Genomic DNA, 20,146 nt, shown 5'->3' on the forward strand with positions numbered 1-20,146 from the left:
GGTCTAGGGTGGGGCCCAAGAATTTGCAATTCTAATGACCTCCCAGGGATATAGATGCTGCCCATGTGGGGACCACACTTTTGAGAAGCACTGCACTTTAGCAACATGTAATTAACTTACTAGTTTGTTTACAGACACTTTGCTAGCAGGTACCTTCCATAAGAAAAGGAAACTTGTCTGCATTACCCAGTACTATGTACTTACAAAGTGCATAAGGAAAGAACAATGCTGGTCCCCCTGGGATACCTCTACAATTTGTGGAACAATTTCTTCAATACAGAATTTCTCTGATCTCAGTAGGCAACTTTTATTTGCAGAACACGATCTGGATTTTCCACATTGAGAGACAATTTCTTAGCTTGGGTGCCTCTTTTCCCACTTAAACCTACACATCCACACTCATCACTCTCATACACACAACTCTTATCTCCTCCACCACTATTTACAACCATAGCTATGGAGATAAGTTAAGGGGGAAATTAGAGCGTGGCCAAGTCAGGCCTTTTTGGTCCTTTCCTAATTACCTGATAGCTAACTTAATTTTCAAAGACTGAAAGGAAGCTCAGCTCACCTGAGGCCAAGATGTTTGGAGCATGGCTGATGTCCCCTGGCTTTGTGCACTGTCTTCTTGATTTGGAAAAGCAAGAACCTTAGGAGCTAAGAGAAGAAGAGCGATGAGTGCTTTGCACCCTGTCCTACAACACCCACAGCCGCCTGTAGCCTTCCCAGTCTCATTTCCAGCACTGGCAGGAGACTCTCTCAGCCCCCCCACCCCCTGTGGCTGATGGCCCCCAACAACCTCATGAACTGCTCTGCCTGGTCCTCGGGACAATTCTCATCTTCCTGCTCAGTCCAAGAGTGTTCCTGAGCCCATTCACACGCAGTGGACGGAGGGATCTAAGGCAAATCCTATCCCTAGTGTTGGGTCTGAACAAACCTAAAAGCGCACTTACAGGAACCATGACGTTGACCCAAAAACGGAGCCAATGGAAAGGAGGGACAGAGATGGCAAGATGCGGATTAACAGTTACTCAGTGTTCCAGTGGGTGATGCTGACCGGAGACCCGACCGGGGAATCAGAGACCCTAAGCAGAAACGTCAGTAGTGGGCGCGGGAGGCTGTTGGGCCAAGCTCTTTAGGACAGAAAAGAGGGTCACGCCTCGGTGGGCAGGGGGCTGGGCCACGGCTCTAGAGGGCCGCGCAGCCACCTCGGGCGGCTTCTGCGAGGCCCAGGCGCCCGAGCTCCGAGTCAGGGACGGGGGGTGAGCCGACACTGGGCCCGAGTTCACGGGTCGGGGGCGCTGACGAGCCGCCAGGGAAAACGAGGAAGCCGACGCCGGGCGGACCTTGCACGTAGACTCGCTGGACCCCACGCTCTCCCTCTCCGAACACCAGAACGCTGGTAGAGGCAAGCCGATGCGGAAGCGAGCGCCAGCGCCAGCGCCCAACGCCCCTCTAGGCCGCGCGGAGGCAGCCCGTCTCTGTGGTTCCCACGGCCCGGCCCACGTGGCCCGGCCGGCCGCGCGGAAGAGGCGGGGTTGCGGGCGGGCCGCTGCCGGCCTGCTCATTGGCCGGTGCCTCCCCCGCTGCCGCCGCTGCAGCCTCTAGGGGTCAGGCACGCTGCGGCTCTGGTGCCCCGTCTAGACCCAGGTGGGCCCGGGTTAACGGAAAGCCCGTCAGCGGTCGGCCGCCTTTATTCCGAGCGTCACCCGGCCTGCGCTGCTCTGGGGAGAATGGCTCCCGGTGTTTCACCTCTTAGAGACCCAAGCCAAGGACACTGCTTGGGGCCCCCAAGCTGGGCCGCCCTTGGGAACATCCACCCGTGTAAAGCCCTCGCCCTTCCTAGGACCTGCACGTGTGGGTCCTTTTAGGACAGACTCATTTAGCTACCAACATAATGGTGACTAAATTTGCCAGGCATCCTGTATATACAGGACATGTCCTATGTTAGATGATTTTGTTCTGTATTGACATGTCCTCTGTTTAGCTTTTCCCAATAAATTTACCAAAAAAATCTGTAGTTTAGAGTTATTTTTCCACCTGGTGACTGGCACTTAAATAATTTCACTGTCAACACTGGCTAAAAAAAAAAAAAAAAAAAAATCATACCTTCCATAAATAAAGCTCTGGATAATCTTAACAGTCTCTCCTGCAGGTTTGGCTGTGTGAAGTTAAAACAGAATTAACAGATTAAAGTTATCTGTTTTTCATTTTCAAGTAATTGCCGTTAATTTGCACAACTTTGGGTCAGTACACATGTTCTGCAAATCAGCCAATAGAGTGACAGTCTCACTTAGGTGGTCCCAATTTGCTTCTGAAAGTTAGCAAATCAATGGCAGCCCAAGCTTCTGAACATGAACCAATTAGTGGCAAACACCCCTGAAAATTAGCCAATCAGTGACAAACACTCGGAAAAGTCAGCCAATCAGTGCCCTCAATATAGCGACCAAGACTTTGGAAATCACTGGGTCGCCATGTTCCAGTGACCACGGCCTGCTAGTGTGGCTGCCAACGTGAACGGACTTTAACTTGTATTGAACACGTGTTCAGATACACGCCTCCTACTCACCAAGCACTTCAATGCTATGGAGGGGAATTGGCCTCCCACTGCTATAAGATAGAACGATCCTTGCTATCTGGATATGGCTCTATCACAAATTTCTACTCCTTTTTTTTTTTTTAAAGATTTTATTTATTTATTTGAGAGAGAGAATGAGATAGAGAGAGAGCATGAGAGGGGGGAGGGTCAGAGAGAGAAGCAGACTCCCTGCTGAGCAGGGAGCCCAACGCGGGACTCGATCCCGGGACTCCAGGATCATGACCTGAGCCAAAGGCAGCCGCCCAACCGACTGAGCCACCCAGGCGCCCTCTACTCCTTTTGTTACCAAAACCATTTGGCTGCCTGTTACCTGAAAGATCACTCAAGAGACGAGTTTTGTTTGGAAAGGAATCTGAGCTTAATCAGGAGGCCAGCAACCGAGGGAGAAGTTGGACTCTTGTCCAAAAGCCCACTCCGAGGTTTCTGCCTGGCCCGGGGGGCTTAAAGGAGTTTAGGATAGTTAATCGGCAAAGACTGGGCAGTGGCCTGTAGCATTTCTTGATCACTTGCAGATCTGAGGCCAGCTAGAAACATTTTCAGTGCTGGGGTTGTGCGTGGGGGTCCTGTTCTTGTGTCCTGATGTGCCCGAGTACTCCCTTCTTTCTGGAAAGCAGGGCAAGGTCTACAGATACACAAAGGGAGGTTAGTAAAATCATTAGTGTAACCTAAAAAAGAATATTTTGCTAAAAAAAAAATTGCTGGACTGATCAGAAAGCTGAGACGGCTTCAAACAGACTTGCTGGCCTTTGGGACCTGGGAAGGTTCTGGTTCTTCTCAAGGCCAATGGTCTGCAAATCTCAAAGTAAAATAGTTCTGTTACAGACTGAGGCCTTAGGTCAGCAAGTAAAGAGTGTTAACCCTTAAGACCGGCTGGAGTGCTGTTACACTTCCACAGGAATTAGACTATTACTAACAAACTACAGCTTAAAGTCCTGTCATGGAGAGTACAATAGGTATCTCCTGCTGCATAATCATCCCAAAACTTTGTGGCTGAAAACAATATACATTTATTATTGCTTAAAGTTTCTGTAGACCAGGAATTCAGGAGTGGTTTGGCTGGAAGATAGCAGCTTGGGATCTCTCATGAAGTTCCAGGCAGGTGTCACCTGGGGCTGCACTCATCCGAAAGCCTTGACTGAGCCTACAGCATCCGCAGCCAAGATAACTCAAGTACACGACTGGCAAGTTGGTACTGGTTATTGGTGTGAAACTTCAGTGCCTTCCCACACCAGTTTCTGCACACAGCTGAGTGTCCTCACATGGCTACAGGATTCTACCTAAGGTAAACAATCCAAAAGGCCAAGGCCAGGGGCACCTGGCTGCCTCAGTTGGTGGAGCATGTGACTCTTGATCTCAGGGTCATCAGTTCAAGCCCCACACTGGGTGTACAGTTTACTTAAAAAATTAAAAACTTATTAAAAATAAAAATTAAAAAAGGCCAAGGCCAACTAGTGTTATGACCCAGCCTCGGAAGTCATGCACCATCATCACCTCAATATACTACCAACACAGGCCAGTCATAATACAGTATTAGATGAGATACACAAGGGCATGAACGCAAGGATTAGAATCACTGCGGACCATATGGAGGCTGCCTAGCGCTGAGATTTTGCCTATCACAGAAACTATGTATTTTATAAAATTTCCAGTATTTTTATTGTAAAGCTTCTGTAAAATTGTTTTAAATAAATGAATTAGATTTCCAGGAACAATAGCATGATGAGGACTTTTATTTTCATATTGCCCCTTCTCTAAACCTATCAAAATGAACATCTACCATGAATCTAGAAAGATGGGCACACATATATGGGTGCACACACACACATATACATCACAAACCCTTAAAAAGTATTAGCCAGGGGCGCCTGGGTGGCTCAGTCAGTTAAGCATCTGCCTTTGGTTTAGGTCATGATCCCAGGGTCCTGGGCTGGAGCCTCATTTTGGACTCCCTGCTCAGCGGAGAGCCTGCTTCTCCCTCTCCCTCTGCTGCTTCCCCTGCTTGTGCTCGCTCACTCTCTCAAATAAAATCTTAAAAAAAAAAAAAAAGTATTAGCCAATTATCACAATCAGGTCTAACTTGAAGGGGTACAATATTGGACACGGAATTCCTCTATCTGGTATTACAGTGCAGGGAGAATATGAGAGTTTTGGGTAGACCCAAATAAAAATCCCCAAGTTGTGAAAATGAGAATTGGAATCATGGGCAGTCAGAGGAGAAAACTGGGAGCATGGAACAAGAGTCCCATTCTTTCCCAGAGCAGCCTCACCAGAAGGACAGAGTACAGGCAGTGCGGACCTACAGGCAGCTAGAAAGCAAGGTGAACCAGGAGATGGGACACTTGAGCTGCTTTTACAGCTGTCAGTGAGCCTGCTCATGTATCAGCAAAATTGAAGGTCTGGAGCTGGATGTCCCTCACCTGGCCAATGCCACAAGGACTGGCTCTCCCTAACACACTATCCCCAGCCACTAGCCAGTGCAATAAGGCAAGAAAAAAAATCCAGAATTGGAAAGAAGTAAAATGGTTATGAACATGATTCTCAATGTTAGAAAAATGTTATTAAAATAAGTGAGTTGTGCAAGATTGCAGGATACAAGGTCAAAATACAAAAATCAATTGCATTTCTATATACCATCAATGAATATTTAGGAATTTGCTATTACAATGGCATCAAAACATGATATATTTAGACAAATCTGAGAAAAGGTGTGGAAGACTTATACAGTAAAAATTACAAAACACTGCTGAAATAAAGATCCAAATGAGAGATTTACCATGTTTTTGAGTTAAAAGACTATACAGTTAAGAAAGCTGTGAATTCTCCCCAAAATTGATCTGGAGTCCATACAATCTCAATCAAAATTTGAGGGTATGTTTTGTAAAAATTTGCAAACTGATTCTAAAATTCCTGTGAAATGCAAAGGAACTAGAATGGCCACAACTTTGGCAAAACACAAAATAGGAAAACTAACACTGTGTGACTTCAACACTTAGAAAAAGTACAGTAATTGGGGCACCTGGGTGGCTCAGTTGTTAAGCATCTGCCTTTGGCTCAGGTCATGATCCCAGGGTCCTGGAACTGAGCCCCACACCAGGCTTCCCATTCAGCAGGGAGTCTGTTTATCCCTCTCCCTCTGTCCCTCTCCCCCGACCCCACCTGTGCTCACTCTCTCTCAAATAAAATCTTAAAAAAAAAAAAAATTAAGAGAACGGAAAGGCAAGCCACATGCTGGGAGAAAATGTTTAGAAATCACGTATCTGGAAAAGGACTTGTATCCACAATATATAAAGAACCCCCCCACCCCCCAAAAGACCTCCCAAATATCAATAAAAAGAAAACAACCCAATAAAAACATAGGCAAAAGATATGGACACTTAACCTAAGACATATGGAAGGCAAATAAGCACATGAAAGTATGTTCAACATCATTAGTCATTAGGGAAATGCAAAGTAAAATCACAATGAGACAGCATTATACTTTAGAAGAGCTAAAATTTAAAACAATATTAAGCATACCCAAAGATGTCTTGGAAGTATAACTCTCATACAATGCTGGTACGGATATAAAATGGTACAACTTCTTTGTAGGGGTTTAAGATTCTTAAAAATGTAAATATATACTGGGGCGGGCACCTGGGTGACTCAGTCAGTTGAGCATCTATCTGACTTCAGCTCAGATAATGATCTCAGGGTCCTGGGATTGAGCCCTGCGTCAGGGCATCCAAGGTCCCCGATCCGCAGGGAGTCTGCTTGTCCCTCTCCGCTCCCCCCAACCCCGCTCCTGTGCAGGCACATGCTGTCTCTCCCTCTCTCTTAAATAAAACCTTTTTTAAAAATGTAAATATATACCTACCTTATGACCCAGGCATTCCACTCTCTTAATTACCCAAGAGAAATAAAAGCATACGTCATTACAAAGACTTAAATACAAATGTTCATAGCAGCTTTATTTGTAATAACCAAAAACTGGAAATAGCCCAAATGGCCATCAAGAGATGAACAGACAAATTTTGGTATTTCCATAGTGGAATACTACTCAGCCAAAAAAAAAAACAAAAAAAAACCCACTGATATAATGAATATGTAACATAGGTAAATCTCAAAATAATTTATGCTGAAAGACACCAGACCAGAAAGAATACATACGATGGGTTATTTATATAAAAGCAACTCATCCAAAGTGACAGCAGATCAGCAGTTGCTGTGCAAAGCTATGAGAGAGGGATTACCAAGGGGCATAAGCTATTTGGGGGGGTTATGGCTCTGTTTATTATCTTGACTGTGGTGACTATTTCAATGGTGTATACATAAGTCAACCCTTAGCAATGGTATTATAATAAGTAACACTTTTATTAGGTTCCATTGTTCTAAGCATTCCTATGTGTATTAATGCAATTAATCCTCAACACAAACCTATGAGGTAGACTGTCATCCAGATTTTACAGATAAAGAAATTAGTAGTGTCTGTACTTAACCAAGGTAACACACCTGGGCTCATACGAAAGTCAGCCTGGCTCTGTATTATTATCCACTACTCTGCTTCCTGCAGTGGGCAAAGTCAAGCAGCTTGCAAAAGGGGTATGCTAAAACAGAACACTTTATATCTCCCCTCATCGCCACTGGTAACAGAAAATAACGGACACTTCTTCCATGATAAGATAGAACTAAATGAAGTTGCAAGGAAATGCTTCCTGCTATGAGGGTGACTTGGAAGAGCAATGAGATGGATGAATAAATAGGGCCTTGCATTTCACTCAAAGGATACATATATACCCCAACTTTCGCAAAGGCACAGATTACAACTGAGCAATGATAAGTAACTACAGAGTAAGTAGTGTGGGTGGGCACTGCACCTGAGGTAGGTCTCTGAAAACTTGCAGCCTATTACGAATATCCTCCAAAATACAGATGGCTCCACATGGACAAGTGCCCTCTGTTTCTGAGTCTAGGAGACTCCTAATATAGATTGTGATAGGGTTTCTTTTCTGGTTGACCCCTTGTTTAGTGTTGCACACCTGAGAATGGATGCATGGGAGACAAAGGTTCAAAATCTAAAAGTTTATACTAAGCTCACACTTGAGGGTACTAAACACTGGGTGGAACTTATGTTCCCTTAGAATTTTGCAGGAATACACCACTGTCCTCTAACTTTCAAGACTGCTGTTCTGAAATCTATTGCATTCTTATACCTGATCTTTTGTTTTTTCTAGAACCTTTTTAAGATCTCCTCTTAAAGCCTGGAGTTTTGATAATTCACAGCGGTGTCCCCTGATGTAGGCCCTCCCACACATCCCTCATCCGTCTTGCGGGGCACTCAGGGACACCACAAACTCCACAGAGTATCAGCCAGTTACATTTCCTTGTACATCTGAGTTTGGGGGTTTGTTTCTTCTTTTCTAACTGTAAAGAGCGTGCTGGCGAACAGGAGTGGGGAGAAACAAGGAGGCACAGCACACCCAGCTGCAGACAACCCTACTCTTGCACAGGTATCTTCTGTGTGTGTAGTTTCCGATGCAGAGTGAATCGCCCACACCAGCTGAAGGTTTTCCCACACACCTCACACTCGTACGGTTTCTCACCAGTGTGAACTCGCTCGTGCTGGACCAGGGTGATTTTCTGACTAAAGGCCTTCCCACACTCCTTACATTCAAAAGGTTTCTCCCCGGTGTGAATGCGCTGATGCTGAGTCAAGGCTGTGGGGGAGCTTAACCGTTTCCCGCACTCTTTACATTCGTAGTGCTTCTCCCCAGTGTGCACTCGCTGATGGACGATAAAGCTTGAGCTACAACTGAAAGTCTTCCAACATTCGTTACATTCATAGAGTTTCTCCCCAGTGTGGAACCTCTGATGCTGGAGGAAAACAGAACTGCTAATGAAGGCCTTGCCGCACTCCTTACATTCATAGGGCTTCTCTCCAGTGTGGATTCTCTGATGCTGAATCAAGGCCGTGTCTGAACTTAAACCTTTCCCACATTCTTTACATTTAAATGGTTTCTTTCCAGTGTGAATTACCTGATGCCGAATAAGTAATGAGTTGTATCTGAAGGCTTTTCCACATTCTTTGCATTTGAAAGACCTTTCACCAGTGTGACATCCCTGAAAATCCGCCACTCGACTAAAGTATCTGCCACATTTTCTACATTCGTATGATAGCTGACCACTAGGAACTGTCTGATCTGTACTGAGTTGCCTGCTGACACTAACGTTTTCCCCAGATTTCTCACACTGCTCCCCACTCCCAACGGTGCAGGCCTCGCGATGGCTGGTTGGCCCATCTGTGAAATCTCTCCTCTTTGACTTGGCCTTCTTAGCTACCCAGTGACCATGCTGCTGCTCTGGGCTGCTCCCAAAGTCCAGGTGCTGGGGAACATTCCCTGGCAGCCCTCCTAATGTCAGTCTGTGGGACTCCGTTTCTTTAGAAATGTGTTCCTTTGGAGTTGATTCTTCCTTCTCAGCTCTGGTCTCACCCCCTGAGATCATGGGGGAAAAAAAAAAAAAGATGTCAGCTTCTGATAGTGCTGAAGGGGAAAAGGATCAAGTGGCTATTTTTCTATAGGTACACAAAATGGCCACCGAAGACCACCACACAGCAGAGCCCCACAAGTGAAATGAAGACACTATGGGTGGGAGGCAAGCAAGGCCGGGAGGCATTCCCATAAAGAGTGTAAAGACGGGAAAACAGCCAAGACTGTTACCTACTAGGGCGGGAAGACCAACCGCTTTCTCCCAAGTGAATGGGTGAGGTAAGAAGGTATGGAAAAGTGATGAATCTCAGAGGTCAGAGGAAGACCACCAGATTGAGGAAGGGGCAGGTCAAGCAGCTCAAACTACAAAGGGTCCCACAATTGATTCCTTAAAAGCTGCTTATTATTTACAACATTATCCAAGTCATAATCTTTGAAAAGAGAATGGTCTCTGTCGTCAAGCTGACGCTAGTAAAGCAGCAGCCTCCAGTGTGGTGGCTAAGGGGACTATGGTGGGCTAACATGACGGCAGCTGCAAGGAAAGGGGAAGACATGGAGGCTTGCTTCTAAAATAAAGAGCGCTCACTGCACGTGTGAAGAACCCTTCCAAGAACGGACATAAGCCTCAGGGAGGACCTGGTAATGATGTTTGTGCTTTTCCTAAACTGCTGCACACTGTATATAGTTTAATATGACAGCAGGAATGTGAAATAGAGAAAACCAAAAGCTATTTTCCCTCTCCTTTTAAGGCCTTTTGCAGGCTAAGATAATCTTCAGCACTGGGCCAGGGCAACCTCATGTGTTTACAAGCAAACTGTTTAAAAAATGCTCTTTACCCAGATAGGCTGAAGTCCTGGGAAAGGCAGAACTTTCACACAAGGCTTGGAGTGGGGGGAGTTGTGCATTATTTATGGACATTCTCTGTGAAGAGTCCGAAGAGCACATGAAATTTTTACAGGCAGAATAGGGGTGAAACAGTTTTAAAAAAGGCAAAAAAAAAAAAAATACACTGTTGTTATTTTTAATTCTCAGATCAATACCTTTCAAAATGAGGAAGCCATTCACCTTTCTTTTATAGTAAGTTTTGTTTCAAAAGTTCAGCTGTTAAAATCAAAGTTTTTTTAAGTGTCTATAGGGGAAAAATGACAGGCTTCAGGTGGGTGTTGAGGCAAGGGAATCATGGGATGTGTTGTGCTGGTGTCTGCCTACGTGTGAAAATTTCCATTATGAAAATGAATTTTTTTATTTTTTTAAATAATAAAATTTTATTTTATTTTTTATTTTTATTTAAGTTGGTGTTTGGGAACTCTAACTCAGTTTCCCAGAGAGGAGCCTGGCTGGCTCACTCAGTAGAGTAGGCAACTCCTGATCTCAGGGTTATAAGTTCGAGCCCCACATTGGGTGTAGAGTTTACTTTAGAAAAAAAAAAATTCCCAGGGGCGCCTGGGTGGCTCAGTCATCAAGCGCCTGCCTTCGGCTCAGGTCATGATCCCAGAGTCCTGGGATCGAGCCCCACATCGGGCTCCCTGCTCGGCGGGAAGCCTGCTTCTCCCTCTCCCACTCCCCCTGCTTGTGTTCCCTCTCTCACTATGTCTCTGTCAAATAAATAAATAAAATCTTTAAAAAAAAAAAATTCCCATAGAAATAATGTACTCTGTGAATATGTGGATGGCCAGATAGGCCCCAGAAGCCTATTTTCCTTCTAAGGTGGTTGACATCCTCATCTCTACAACAACAAACTGGTGGAAAAATAAACTTTCCACAAGACAGGGCTCAAAAGAGCTGTCATGGTTCAAGAGCTGCTCGCTCAGTCACATGATGTCCCTTAGCAGGTGGTGAGGTGGAGAGGCAAAGATGAACATCCAGAGAAATCTTGCAGCCATGCCTTTCCTGGAAGAGACTGGCCCCTCCTCATTTGAAAGGGGCTACCACCATGAACGCAGAATCACATGTAATGATTCCAGAGGAAAGAAAACAGTCTCACAGAGAAGAAACACTTTACATACATTCAAATGTGAAAATAGGAAAGCAGGCTAAGCAAAAAAGACAGCTGGTAGGTTCTCATGCTCACCTGGACAGATGCCTCTGAGGGCTTCTCTGCCTGCAGGCTCCCAGGGTTCCAGGCCCCATGGTAGTTCCCCTCGCTCTAGCTGGGAGACCAGAACAGGCCTGGTGAATAGAAAAGCTGCCCAGGAAAAAGAAACAGGAACAAAAAGTAAAGGGAATCAGGGAGCAAGGTCCCCTTTTGGCTGTCTGTACGTTTCTTCACTGAGCCAGGGAGGGAAATAAAGACAAGTCAGCCTGTGCTATCTTGGAGGACAGAAAATTCCCACAAACAGGGGCAGAGTCCTGGAATAACCCCCCACTCGCATGAGGGAGTCCCAGATCTTCTTCAGAGAACTTGGAAGACAGAGGCAAAGGGCTCTGCTGAGCTCCCAAGAGCTCTTCCTTTCCCTCCATGCATGGGGCAGAGTCCCTCCCAGGGCAAGAGGGACAGATTTCAAAACCTGGGAACCCAAAACTCTCCCCACCCAGCAGCCTCTGAGGAGCTCAGCCTTTGGAGCAACCGCCCATGAGGATTATCAGAGAGGCCACAATATCTAAGGAAGAAAGTAGCCAGGATGCACAAACAGCAGATGCAGACAACAGCAGGGAGAAGAGAGTCCTTACCCAGGGAAGCCACATTTGCATAATTCTCCAGCATCACCTCCCGGTACAGAGCCCTCTGTGAAGGGTCCAGGATAACCCATTCATTCTGAGTGAAGTACACAGCCACGTCCTCAAAGGTCACTGGCTCCTGAAACAACAGGTTCCTGCTCAAGCCCTGTGTGAAGGCAGAGGAGCCGAAGTATTGGGGCAGAGACCTACTGGGTGTGGTGGTATTGCCAAGGACAGTTCTCCAGTGCCCCCAACTCCCCGCGGGGGCCAGCCCTCAGCCAGCATCACCCTCATCAACAGGAAGAGTCCAAGACCCACTGCACCCCTTTGTGGTCATCCCCACAAACAGCCCTTCCTTCCCCTGCTGACCCCTGTGTTGACTCTGCCGGGCCCTGCTCTATGTGCCCGTTAGTCCCTCTGGCTCCTTTCCATGGGTTTTGTGTGCACACGCACAGGGAACATCTGTATAAACACAGCCCACCGCACTTTTGTACTGATCTCCACTCCCTCCCTAATCCCACTAAAGTGACAGTAACATAATGGCCCAAGAGGAGAAGAGTCAGAGCAGACCAGGGTGTTAAGAGAATTTTAGAAGGCAGAAAGGATGAATGTAGGTACTTAATGAGAAGAGCAGAGAAAGCTGAATGTTAACTGCTGGCAGAGGGGGAAGCAAACAAAAAGGAGGCTGATCATCATACAAAACCAAGGATGAGCTCCGGATTTTTTAAGTGTGCTCTGCTATTTAAAACTTGGTAAAATATTCTATCTGTTTAAAAGCACCAGGGAGAAGAGAGGACCCACAAGTACTTAGGGCAGTAAATGAAAAATAGCTACACTAAGGTATATCACTGAGAAGTCTCAGAAAAATGAAAGCATTAAAAAAAAAAAAAAATCCTAAAGGCTTTCAGAGCAGGAAAAACAACACACACACAAAGACTGGGGAGTCAAGATGGCAACAGACCACATGGTGAAAGTAAACGGGGAAATGTTTTTAAAAATGCTGAGTGAAGGGGCACCTGGGTGGCTCAGTCGGTTAAGCCTCAGACTCTTGATTTCTGCTCAGATGATGATCTCGGTGTCATGAGATCAGCCCTGCATCGGGCTCTACACTCGGTATAGGCAGTCTGCTTGGGATTCTCTCTCTCTCAAATAAATTAATTAATTTAAAAAATTAAAAAAAAAAATGCTGAGTGAAAATTTCTGCTTCTCGTTCAGATGGAGTCAAAGGGATTGGGTTTATTCTGCCTGAACCAAAACAAGACAAATTACACAACACAAGTTATCAAATAATGGGTGACAGCAATGAAGGACAACAATCCCAGAGGGACGGGAAACAAAGAGGTGACCCCTATGACTTGCCAAGTTTACTACCTTGAAAGAGTTTCCAGGCTGTAACACAGGGAAGGGGAAATGAGGCAGAGCCCGGCAGATTCCCTGGTAGCTTCTGAGGAGACCAAGACAGCAGAGTTTGGAACAGAATACCATAGAGAAGAGAGCTGCACAGAGAAAAAACCTAATTCCCTGCAGAGGGTGCCCTAGAGTATTCAACAGAATGACCAGGGCACAGGTGTGTGGAAACTACCCAAAGCCAGAGAAAGGATCACTAGAAAGGATCATTTGAAAGGACTGAAGGGCACAATGCCTGGCGTTCACACAGGGCCAGAAACAGTGCCTATTTCCACTATCCACACTGGAAAATTTCATACTTCATAGGCCGCTGGACAGAGCTCTCAGGAAACTCTTGCCTCAGTAGTGGAGAATAATTATTCCTAGGCTGAGTACCACTCCAGGTTCTACTAGCAAATGATAAATATCAGGGCCAGAAAGGATCAAATTGTTTCCAAGTAAACTGAAACTTATTCCAGAAAAGATACAAGAATATTTGGGGGAGGGGCATCTGGCTGGCTCAGTCAGTAGAGCATGCAACTCTTGATCTTGAGGTGTTTCTTTTTTTTTTAAGATTTTATTTATTTATTTGACAGAGAGAGGGAGAGAGCACAAGTAGGCAGAGAGGCAGGCAGAGGGAGAGGGAAAAGCAGACTCCCCGATGAGCAGGGAGCCCGACGTGGGGCTTGATTCCAGGACCCTGGGATCATGACCTAAGCCGAAGTCGGGCGCTTTGACCGACTGAGCCACTCAGGCACCCCTTGATCTTGAGGTTTTTAAGTTCGAGCCCCATGTTAGGTATAGAAATTACTTAAAAATAAAATCTTAAAAAAAATTTTTTTAAGAAGAATATTTTGAGAGGGGTGCCTGAGTGGCTCAGTCGTTAGGCGTCTGCCTTCAGCTCAGGTCATGATCCCAGAGTCCTGGGACTGAGCCCTGCATCGGGCTCCCTACTCCGCGGGAAGCCTGCTTCTCCCACTCCCACTCCTTCTGTTTGTGTTCCCTCTTTCGCTGTGTCTTTATCAAATAAATAAAATCTTTTAAAAAAAAAAAAAAGAAGAAAAATATTTTGAGGACTATAAAAAATCTAGAATCCAACAAGGTAAAATTTACAATATCTGGCATTCAACCACAGATTACTAGGCATTCAAAGAAGCAGGAATACGTGACCTATAATGAGACCAGTCAATCAAAACCAACCCAGAACTGATAGATGTTAGCATTAGCAGAGATGGACATTAAAGCAGTTATTATAAATGAACTCCAAATGTTCAAAAGTTAAATAGAGACAAGGAAGATATATATTAAAGATTTACTTATTTGAGAGAGAGAGAAAGCGTGTACGCACGTGAGCTGGGGGGGAGGGGCTGAGGGGGAGCGAGAGAACTCAAGCAGACTCCCAGCTGAGTGTGGAGCCCTACATCTGGCTCGATCTTGATGCATCTGGATCTCACTATCCTGAGATCACGACCTGAGCAGAAACCAAGAGTCCTACACTTAACTGCCTGAACCACCCAGGCACCCCAAAGATAAATTTTTTTAAGGCCCAAATCAAACTTCTAGATATGAAAACTGAATGTCTGAGATGAAAAATATAATTCATGGGATTGACAGCAAATCTGACATTGCAGAAAAAGAAAAAAACAACTTGTGAACTTGAAGGCTTAGCAATAAAAACCAACCAAAAGGAAACAGAGAAAAAGACTGAAGGCAAAAAGAACAGAGCCATCAGGGAGCTATGAGAGAACCTTGAAAAGCCTAATGGACAAGTAATTGAAGGTGGACTGATAAATTAAAGATGCACACTACAAACCCTACAGCAATCTCTAAAACAGTAACATGAAGAGTTATAGTTTATATATAGCCAACGAAGAGGAAAACATGGAATAAAACACACCATTAGTCCTAAAGAAGGTGGAAAATCAGGAGAAAAGGGAACAAAGAAAGGACAATTAGAAAACAATTAGAAAGATGACAGACTCAAATCTAACCATATCAATAATTATGCCAAAATACATAAATCTAAACATCCCAACAGGTAAACATTATCAGATTAGATTTTCTAAAAAGCAAGGGCCTACTATACACTGCCTTCAAGAAATGCATATTACATGTAAAGACAAGAATAAGTTAAAAGCAAAAAGACGTAAAAAAAATATATACTAGTCCAAGAAAAAGCTGGAGTGGATATATTAATTTAAGGCAATGTAGATTTCAGAGCAAAGAATTTTTTTTTAAAGATTATTTATTTCAGAGAGAGTGCGGGGAGGGGCACAGGGAGAGGGAGAGTAGGAGAGAATCCTCAAGCAGACTCCCTGCTGAGCTCAGAGCCCAACATGGGGCTGATCCCAGGACCCTGAGATCATGACCTGAGCTGAAGTCAGGCTTAACCAACTGAGCCACCTAAGCGCCCCCAGAGCAAAGAATATTAAGAGATAAAGTCATTTATAACCATAAAGGGATTAGGTCATCATGAAGATGTAACAATTCTACATGTTTATGCAGGTAGTAACAGAGCTTCAAAATACATGAAGCAAAAACTAATAAAACTGCAAGAGAAACAGACAAATCCATAATTAGAGCTGGAAATTTCAATAACCCCTCTCAACGAGGATATAGCAAACATGAATAATACTATTACCCAACTTGACTTAATGGACATTTACAGAACACCCCACAACAGCAAAAAACACATTCTTCTCAGGTGTCCAAGGAACACTTTGTAAAGTAGACCATATTCTGGACCATAAAAGAAGAAGAAATCAAGTCATACAAAGAATGTTCACTAACCACAACAGAATTAAATTAGAAGTAACAGAGAAACGCATGGAAAATTCCCAAATATTTATAAACTAAATAACACACTCTTAATTAACACATAGATCAAAGAATAAAACAGAAAAGAATGCAGAAAGTGTTTTGAACTGAAGGAAAATGAAAACACAAGGTACCAAAATTAGTGATGCTGCTAAAGCAGTACTTAGGAAGACATTTATAGTATTAAATGCCTGTGTAATAAAATTTAAAAGGAAAAAAGGTCTTGAATCAGTGACCTCAGATTCACCTTTAGAATCTAGAAAAAGAACAGCAAATTTAACAAAAACTAAGTAGAACAAACAAAATAAAGATCGAAATGGAAACCAGTGACATAAAATAGACAAGAAATAATAGAGAAAATCACCAAAACCAAAAACTGGTTCTTTGTGAAGATCAATGCAACTTAAAAATCTCTGGTCAGATTAATCAGAAAAAAGAGAAGAAATAAATTAGCAAAATTAGTTCTAAAAAAGGTGACATCACTGCAGATAATAAAAGGATAATAAGGAAATATTCTGAACAACTTTATGCCATTAATGTCTACAACTGAGATAAAATAGACAAATTTCTTTTTAAGTTTTTATTTTTTATTAGAGAGAGAGCACAAGCAGGGGGAGTGGCAGGCAGAGGGAGAGGGAGAAGCAGGCTCCCCGCTCAGCAGGGTGCCCAATGTGGGGCTCGATCCCAGGACCTCAAGATCATGACCTGAGCTGTAGGCAGATGCTTAACCATCTGAGCCACCCAGGCACACAAAATAGACAAATTTCTTCAAAGAGACAAATTACCAACACTCATTCAAGGAGAAATAGAATAGCCCTATACCTACCAAAGGAACTGAAACTGTATTTTAAAACTTATCAGAAAGAAAACTCCATACCTAAGTGGTTTCACTGGTGAATTCTACCAAACATTCAAGGAAGAAATGTAATCAGTTCTACACAAATTCTTCCAAAATATTGAAGAGGACAGAATACTTCCCAACTCATTCAATGGGACAAAGAGATGACAAGAAAAGAAAACTGCAGATCGATACCTCTTACAAACATAGATGCAAAAATTCTAAACAAAATTTTAACAAAAGAGAATCGAAAATATAGTAAAAGAATAATACATCATGACCAAGTGGTTTTTATCCAAGGAGTGCAAGGTTGGTTGAACATTTGAAAAATTAATGTAATTCACCACAGTAAGAAACTAAAATAGAAAAATCATATAATCTTCTAAACCAACATAGAAAAAGCAAACATCATTTCAAAATCCAACATCCATTCTTGATAAAAATTCTCAGCAAGCTAGGCACTGAACATCCTCAATCTGATAAAGGGCATTTAAAAAAACAAAACAAAACCTATGATGGAGTAATCATACTTAATGGTGAAATATTGAATGCTTTCACCTTAGGATCACAAATAAGACAAGGGTATTTGCCCTCACCACCCGTACTCAACATTAAATGGAGGTTCTAGCCAGTGCAGTTAGGCAAGAAAAAGAAATAAAAGGTATCCAGACAGAAAGAAAGAAGTAAAATGTCTTTATTCGTAGATGGCATGTCTAGGTAAAAAATCCAACAGAATCTACCAAAAAAAAAAAAAAATACCAGAATTACTTTACCCAAGGAAAGACTGCTCCAATCTTGTGGACAGAGGTGAAAAGGGTCTTCGCTGTATGCAGTGATGCAGATTTCTACTTTTCAGCCTTGATTTCAACTCTATCCCAATCAATCCCCCACACCTGCCTTTCTATCCTGATTATATCTTAGGTTGGGCATTCTCATCTCTCCATCCCTCTCAGCTCCTCCTCCCACACCTGATAGTGACAGCCACACAATGAAAGCCACAATCTTGTGAAACAGGAACCTCGGGAACAAGCCCCATGTGCACCTGTGAAACTCCCCGCTGCCTGCTGGCCCACTGGCTTTTCTTTATTTTATTTTATTTTATTTATTTGACAGAGAGAGAGACAGCGAGAGAGGGAACACAAGCAGGGGGAGTGCGAGAAGAAGCAGCAGGCTCTCTGCTGAGCACGGAGCCCGATGCGGGGCCCGATCCCAGGACGCCGGGATCATGACCCGAGCCGAAGGCAGACGCCTAACGACCGGGCCACACAGGCACCCCCTACTGGTTATTATCACTTAACTTGCAGAGCAAAGCACCAGCTAAGGAGGAAGCCCCCACCGGTCCAAACCAGTCTCCTCCAAATCGACCCAAGCGCTGAACTTTCACGACTTTTTCCCTCATTATAATACTAAAAATCATGCCCAGGGCTGGAGATTTAACAAGTTCATTACGCAAGCGATGCATGAAGAAACATGACCTTAAGTGTGTAGGTGCGAATAAATCCCTGCCTCTACTTCCTTAGACGGCACTCTCTTCCCACCTAAGTATCTTTAAAAATTCTCCTTGACCTCTCCTCGGAGAGTCAACCTGAGGATTCTTTGTGGTGCTCCCCTGTGCTCGAGCTTAAACGCCGATAAAGCCTTTCTTGTGACTTTAAATTTTGGGTGCAGTCTCGTTTCTACCGATGCTGAGTCCAAGGACCCGAGTCCCGTAACACCAGGACAACTCAGGCTCTGGATGTAGACCGACATCTGCTCTCTCTTGACATCTAAGGGGGGGAGGGGGGGCAACGGAGCAGAGAGGATGCTCGCTCACCTGGCACCACGTGATCTGGAGCATGGCTGGGGTCCCCACTTCACACAGCGCCGTCAGGGTTCGAGGTGAGACTGAAGAGAAAATAAAGAGGCACGGGTGGGGCTGCTGCGGCCGGGCACCCGGCAAATGCCGTCTGTCCGCCCGGGCCCCCCTCCGTCCCGGTACCCCCTCACCCCAGAGGCACGGGGATTGGAGAACCGGGTACTGGAGAAGGCCGTGGGGATGTGACCCCGTTAGCCGGACCCGGAGCCCCAGCGACCGCTAACGCCGCGCGCCGCAGACGCAGGGAACGCGTGGGAAGACGGCGAACCTGCGCTCCCGGGAAAGCTTAGGACCCGCTCCGCCGGAAGCACGTAGGGCCGTTTCCCTTCCTCTCTAGGAACCTGAAAACGTGCTCGTCTCCGTGGTTCCCGAGCCCCACTGCTGCAGCCACTGTCCCTACTCTCCGAGACTGCGAGCCAGAGTTGCGGGCTCTAGGCTCGGGTCCTGCAGCGCCCTCTCTCGGTAGCCCCTCCGGGGGATGTGGTCCGGCCGGCTCAGGCCACAGAAGGGTTGCAATCCCGTTTGCCCCTCCTGGCTGCTTTTCCAGGTCCTGAAGGCACCACTGCCAAAGCTGCCTAGGTTCTGTGGCTGCGCGGCAGTGAGGGCGTGTGGGGCCCATCACCTGAACAGCCAACTGTGTATTGGTGGAGAGCATGGACTGCGTAGGTCTGGGAACCTGGCTGGACCACTTCTTAGCTGTGTGAGCAGAAGCAAGTTTCTTTGCCTGTTTCCGTGTCTGTTAAATGGGTAGAAGAGTGATACCACCCTCAAAGGACTGTTGAGGCTTAGTAATCAAATGAGTCAATGGATTAACAAAGTATTTACAGTAGTGCCTGGCACACATTAAGAGCTTGCGGGTTGTTTTGTTTTCTAATTGTGTTTTTTGCTTTCGAAGATACAAGCGCTGCTGGGACTTCCAAGATATGGCACAGTTTAGGGAAAGGGCTATTAACATTTAGCCTTAGACCCTTTCCCACCCTATATCTGGGTATGTGTTCCAGGCCCAGCCTGGAACCAGATTTCAGCTAAGGGCCCAGCAGCCTTCCCTGTGAATACTGGGTCCTCCGTATTAAGTTGAATGTTTCATTTAGCTTCTCCTCTGCCAGTCTTCAGAACCACTCTATCCTCAAAGACTTGTCAGAGCACCCCACTATGCAGCTAGACCTGCCAATGGGATAGCGACCATGATTTGCCTTTATTGCTTGTTTGCAAGCCAAGCAAATGTCTCCACCCTATCCCAAGAGGCTCTTCTTGGAGGTTGCCAATGTGGGAAGGCTCTGTTTTACTTTGAGGGTTCTAATACTCCTGAGAATAGCTTCAGAGGCATGGCTTCTACTAGCCAAGCACTACTGTTCTATATAAGAACTGTCCTCCTCAAAGAGGACTTTGGCTGCCTCCATTCTGACCCCAAACTTCTTAGTTGGGTTCTTCTTTCCAGCTTGGCTCTTGGCTCAGGAAGAAGATCCATAGGACCAAGTATCCCCTGATGGGAACCAAAACTACCCCTTCAAGCAACAAGAACTGCCCTG

General features: G+C 45.0%; 2 protein-coding genes across 7 annotated transcripts in view; both read right to left on the bottom strand.

Moving 5' to 3' along the window:
• Window positions 1-18,707, bottom strand: part of ZNF621 (zinc finger protein 621) — a 32,086-nt gene extending 13,379 nt beyond the window's left edge. Inside the window, exons 1-2 of one of the 6 annotated variants that reach the window (XM_064589706.1) lie at window positions 18,576-18,707; window positions 572-657 (exon numbers count right to left, since the gene is read on the bottom strand). In XM_064589706.1, coding sequence (XP_064445776.1) covers window positions 572-595 — 24 coding nt within the window. In that variant the 5' untranslated portion in view covers window positions 596-657; window positions 18,576-18,707. Of the gene's footprint in view, window positions 1-571; window positions 658-799; window positions 933-953; window positions 1,577-2,109; window positions 2,697-18,575 lie in introns of those variants that run through there. The other 5 variants (XM_064589698.1, XM_045903994.3, XM_064589713.1 and 2 more) reach the window with 5 other exon arrangements.
• Window positions 6,521-18,640, bottom strand: ZNF620 (zinc finger protein 620). Its single transcript, XM_045903998.3, has 4 exons — window positions 18,576-18,640; window positions 11,734-11,860; window positions 11,135-11,248; window positions 6,521-9,069 (listed from the first exon to the last, which is right to left on the bottom strand). Exons 1-4 carry the CDS (start codon window positions 18,597-18,599, stop codon window positions 8,072-8,074), a joined length of 1,263 nt encoding a protein of 420 aa, XP_045759954.1. The 5' UTR covers window positions 18,600-18,640; the 3' UTR covers window positions 6,521-8,071.
• Window positions 18,708-20,146: the final 1,439 nt, after the last annotated feature.

This window comes from Mirounga angustirostris, unplaced genomic scaffold, assembly GCF_029215605.1.
Source record: "Mirounga angustirostris isolate CCGP_5_RB_7025 unplaced genomic scaffold, mMirAng1.0.hap1 SCAF_1, whole genome shotgun sequence".
Classification (NCBI taxonomy): domain Eukaryota; kingdom Metazoa; phylum Chordata; class Mammalia; order Carnivora; family Phocidae; genus Mirounga; species Mirounga angustirostris.